We start from the raw sequence: 5,000 nt of genomic DNA, 5'->3' as shown, positions 1-5,000 counted from the left end.
TAAATTTATATAGAATCTTTGAAAAAGACTTTCTTTCATAAGAAAGAAAATACTTACTATCTTTGGGATCTGATCCTACACCATTGCTCAAGACTTTAGTGGATCGACTCTATTACATAAGTTAATTCCTAATTTTTATCTCACATCATGAGATAAGTACACAGTTATTATTGTATCGGCCCAAAACCTCGCTAATTGATATTTACGGTGCTTCCTCTATCTCTCTCAATTAAAGCTTTATATCCATAGAAAAAAGTTGCTAGGCATTTTTATTTTTTCCTATTTTGACTTCTATGAAGTTTCGTTCTTTGCTACAGCTGATAAAAATCGTTGTTTTAGACGATGCATATGTACAAAGCCTATTTGGTTCTAGTAGTTACTTTACTAGATTTTTCTTTTTTTATTTCTATAGTGGAGATTCTCGCACGTAATGACAGATCACGGCCATATTATTAAAAGCTTGTGGTAAGAATGGGTTTCGTTCTAGTGCTCGAAAATAATATTCCAAAGCTTTCGTATGTTCTCCATTACTTGTGTGGATAAGCCCTATATTATAGAGTATATAACTTCGATCATAGGGATCAATTTCTAGTCGCATAGCTTCATAATAATTCTGCAAAGCTTCCGCGTAATTTCCTTCGAATTGAGCCGACATCCGTTACGGTCGTCATTCAATTGAAAGAATCTTTGTTCCAGAACCATACGTGAGATTTTCACCTCATACGGCTCCTCCCTTATGTGCATAATGAGAATAATACATAGAATCAAAAAAGATTCAACGATGAAAGTATTCTCATTATGAACTCAGCAGGGCTAGTGTTTTTACAAGAAATCTCTAGCCAACCTTCCTNGTCATTCAATTGAAAGAATCTCCGTTCCAGAACCGTACGTGAGATTTTCACCTCATACGGCTCCTCCCTTATGTGCATAATGAGAATAATACATAGAATCAAAAAAGATTCAACGATGAAAATATTCTCATTATGAACTCAGCAGGGCTAGTGTTTTTACAAGAAATCTCTAGCCAACCTTCCTGCAAGAGATTCTTTCTTAACATCAAGCCTATTGGGACTAGATAGAAATGATAAGATAACTCCAACAATTTCTTTGTTTTTAACGCCTCCTAATTTCCAGGAATTAGTCACTTCAATAGCCTTCGATGGTTATACGGGTATCCAAAGGACGAACGAGATGGATGTTTGTTGTCCCAACCATTGTTTTAGTCCCAAGCCCGCTAAGGAAAGGGCTGACTTAGAACAAAGTTTTCGTGTTGTTGATTCCTAGGTGTAGCGCTTCTTCCCCTATGCTGCCTATTAGCGCTAGTAGAGTAGGATTGACCCGTAATACAGAACCTCTAGGTGTAACCTTTCGCTTAATACTAGAATCGAGAATTGAAACATAGCATCTGAGGTTGCATTAATCGAGGATACACGACGGAAGGAATTGTTCTATTTCCAAACTTCACCTTCAAAAAACGTAGAATTTTTTTCTCGAATCATGTGTGTTTCTCCTCGTAAGACTGAGAGAAATGAATAAATATAAAATCAAAAAAAAGAATCAAATCGCACCATCTCTGTAATAGGTAAATGCCTCTTTTTCTCCTGAAGTTGTCGGAATTACTCGTAATAAGATATCGGCTACAATTGAATCATAGTCTATATAATTACAGTTATTATTTAAGAGTATCCATTAACTATAGTCTAAAAGATATAGACCATCAATCAGTTGATTCGTTCTAATTCATTGAATTAATCCGTTATAAAAATAGAAAAATATCAGAAAAAGAAGGGAACGTTGTTTTTGCAAACATGAATTGAATTGTTTTGAACAATTTTTCGTAAAAATTGTATCTTTATCCCGGAGCCTCGAAGGAAAGAAAAACCGTTCTTTGCTTTGACTTTGATGACAAATTTTCAGTTAAAATGGATTGGTCGTACCTATCCAATAATGGAATATGGATTATGACTGACTCGCTATTCACTCGGTTTTGGGGTCATAATCATTATGTAGGAGAGATGGCCGAGTGGTTCAAGGCGTAGCATTGGAACTGCTATGTAGGCTTTTGTTTACCGAGGGTTCGAATCCCTCTCTTTCCGTACCTTCGCTTAATTCACCAATTTTACTAACAACAAGGGCTCAAATAGCATTGGATACCATTATTCCAACAGCTAGACCCTTCTTTGATCTAAAGATATAGATTCTTAATTCCTAATTGTTGTGACGCGTAAAATAGAATACTAAAAAATAATCATAATCAAAATACTGGAAAGAAAAGAATAGACAAGGAATGAAAATAGATCCTTGGTCTATGATACAAAAATGGGGGAAATCTAGATCAAACTCAGATTGATCGTACTTAACTTACTTAACCTTGGGTTAGATGGTAAAATCCATGGCCGTTCATTGTATAGAAGTCTTACCATAGTAACGGGTACAACTAGCTTTATCATTCATGGACGTCCTTTATCAGCAAGGGCGAATTTATTGAATTTGAATTGAATGGTAAATATTCTTTTTCATTTCTTTTTTTTGGCATTTGAAATACTTTTTATTACAGTTCTATATTATATATATATCTCATTCTATATTTATTTCAAATTCTAATTGTTTAATGGAATGGTTAGTTATAACTAATGAGACATTCCTCCGCTTTCAGGGGAAAGTGAAGATAAAAAACAAGAATCGATCGTTCAAGTATTCCAAATTGAAAGGCAAAATGACATGAAGCGAGACATATAGATCGGGTATATATCCATCTATATTGAATTGCGGATTCCGAAATGATAAAATCATTTTTGATTGGACAAAAAAAGGGTCTCCTGTAGAAGATAGTTAAGAAAATCAAAGAGGAGAAAACGCGTTTTCGAGATAGGAATCGGTATCTAATGAATTCAATGCTTCCAGTATAAATGAAAGAAAAATAAAAAGGAATGAAATCACAACGAGATCCTAATCTCAAAACAAAAAGAAAGGGGGATATGGCGAAATTGGTAGACGCTACGGACTTAATTGGATTGAGCCTTGGTATGGAAACTTACTAAGTGATCACTTTCAAATTCAGAGAAACCCTGGAATTAACAAAAATGGGCAATCATGCGCCAAATCCTGTTTTCTGAAAACAAACAAAGGTTCAGAAAAAAAGGATAGGTGCAGAGACTCAATGGAAGCTATTCTAACAAATGGAGTTAAATGCGTTGGTAGAGGACTCTTTACATCGAAACTTCAGAAAGAAAAAGAATGAAGTGAAGGATAAACGTATATACATACGTATTGAATACTATATCAAACGATTAATGACGACCCGAATCCGTAGTTTTTCTATAAAAAATCGAAGAATTGGTGTGAATCCATTCTACATTGAAGAAAGAATCGAATATTCATTGATCAAATCATTCACTCCATAGTCTGATAGATCTTTTGAAGAACTGATTAATCGGACGAGAATAAAGATAGAGTCCCGTTCTACATGTCAATACCGGCAACAATGTAATTTCTAGTAAAAGGAAAATCCGTCGACTTTAAAAATCGTGAGGGTTCAAGTCCCTCTATCCCCAAAAAGACTATTTAACTCCCCAACTATTTATCCGACCCCCTTTCCTTAGCGGTTCCAAATTCCTTATCTTTCTCATTCACTCTATTCTTTTAGAAATGGATTTTTTTTCTAAGCGTAAATGGCTTTCTCTTCTCACAATTTGATATCTATGATACACATAGAAATGAACATCTTTGAGCAAGGAATCCCTAGTTGAATGATTCCCGATCAATACAATATCATTACTCATACTGAAACTTACAAAGTCATTTTTTTGAAGATCGAAGAAATTCCCCGGCTTTGATAAAAAGATTTAATCGACTTTTGTCCTTTTAATTGACATAGACCCCAGTTATATGATAAAATGAGGATACTACGGAAAGGACTGTAAATCCCCATGTTAGCGGTTCCAATCGAGATTGGGAATAGCCGGGATAGCTCAGTTGGTAGAGCAGAGGACTGAAAATCCTCGTGTCACCAGTTCAAATCTGGTTCTTGGCACGTGATTAATTTGTATGGGTCTCTCTTCCCTAGAATTAATTTCTAATTAATTGATATGACCTATTCGAAGCTACCACCGGTATGCGAATGATGCATATTTTTTTATAGTCTAGATTAGAATAATAGCTTTATCCAGTTTGGCGAGATATACCCCATCTAGAACATAGATGGGTAGAGTTTCTTAGATAAAGTATCTAAAAGAATTGGACAACAGGTGAATATTCCTGTACTACCCCTTGTTAGTCCCGAGGGACAGAGGAGGCTAGGTTAGCCGAAAGATGGTTATCGGTTCAAGAACGTAACCTGTCCCTGCTTTTTCAGGGTAAGAAGGGGTAGAGAAAATGCCTCGAGCCAATGTTCGAATACCAGGCGCTATGCGCTGAAGTAACCCATGCCATACTCCCAGGAAAAGCTCGAACGACGTTAAGCAAGAGGGTACCTGTACCCGAAATCGACACAGGTGGGTTTGAACATACACCCTGAAATCATATACTTATAAGGCTTATATCTTGAAATTCAACCAGGTCGCCATGAGTAGGACTACAGCCATAACATAATCGACAAATCCAAGATGTACTCCTACAAGTAAAGGGAGTTCGAATAGAGATTGGTTGTGCCCGAAAGGTTATGAATCGATTTACAAGTCCAATGCCAATGGCTTGGTTTCTAGTGGCAATACATCGTGAACCCATGTATATATCATCTGCTAATACACGGCCAATTAATGTTTGACTAAAAATCCTTTCCGGCATTATCCCATTCCGAGGACTCACAGAAATACCCCGGGCGGTGCCACAATCTGTTCGACGTACAATAATGTGTTGAACTACTTCAACAAGTCTGCGAGTGAGATATCCAGCGTCTGATGTTCGTACAGCAGTATCCACAACTCCTTTACGGGCTCCGTAGCAAGAAATGATGTATTCTGTTAAAGAGAGTCCTTCGCGTAAATTGCTTTGAATAGGTA

General features: G+C 36.4%; 2 protein-coding genes and 2 non-coding genes across 4 annotated transcripts in view; 2 read left to right on the top strand and 2 right to left on the bottom strand.

Moving 5' to 3' along the window:
• Nucleotides 1-855: 855 nt before the first annotated feature.
• LOC125851805 (uncharacterized) lies at nucleotides 856-4,431 on the bottom strand. The gene is given in 2 exon segments (XM_049531545.1): nucleotides 856-1,319; nucleotides 4,400-4,431. Coding segments are annotated over 2 exon segments (210 nt in total). The 3' UTR covers nucleotides 856-1,141.
• TRNAS-GGA (transfer RNA serine (anticodon GGA)) lies at nucleotides 2,010-2,096 on the top strand. The gene has a single exon. It is a non-coding gene; the product is annotated as a tRNA-Ser (tRNA).
• TRNAF-GAA (transfer RNA phenylalanine (anticodon GAA)) lies at nucleotides 3,961-4,033 on the top strand. The gene has a single exon. It is a non-coding gene; the product is annotated as a tRNA-Phe (tRNA).
• An 87-nt stretch (nucleotides 4,432-4,518) lies between the features above and the next one.
• Nucleotides 4,519-5,000, bottom strand: part of LOC125851804 (DNA-directed RNA polymerase subunit beta''-like) — a 981-nt gene continuing 499 nt past the window's right edge. Inside the window, exon 1 of the mRNA XM_049531544.1 lies at nucleotides 4,519-5,000. This exon is cut by the window's right edge and continues 499 nt beyond it. Within this exon, the coding sequence (XP_049387501.1) occupies nucleotides 4,519-5,000 (482 nt within the window).

This window comes from Solanum stenotomum, unplaced genomic scaffold (genome assembly GCF_019186545.1).
Source record: "Solanum stenotomum isolate F172 unplaced genomic scaffold, ASM1918654v1 scaffold30208, whole genome shotgun sequence".
In the NCBI taxonomy this organism is placed as follows: domain Eukaryota; kingdom Viridiplantae; phylum Streptophyta; class Magnoliopsida; order Solanales; family Solanaceae; genus Solanum; species Solanum stenotomum.
This window is presented reverse-complemented; position numbering and strand designations above follow the sequence as displayed.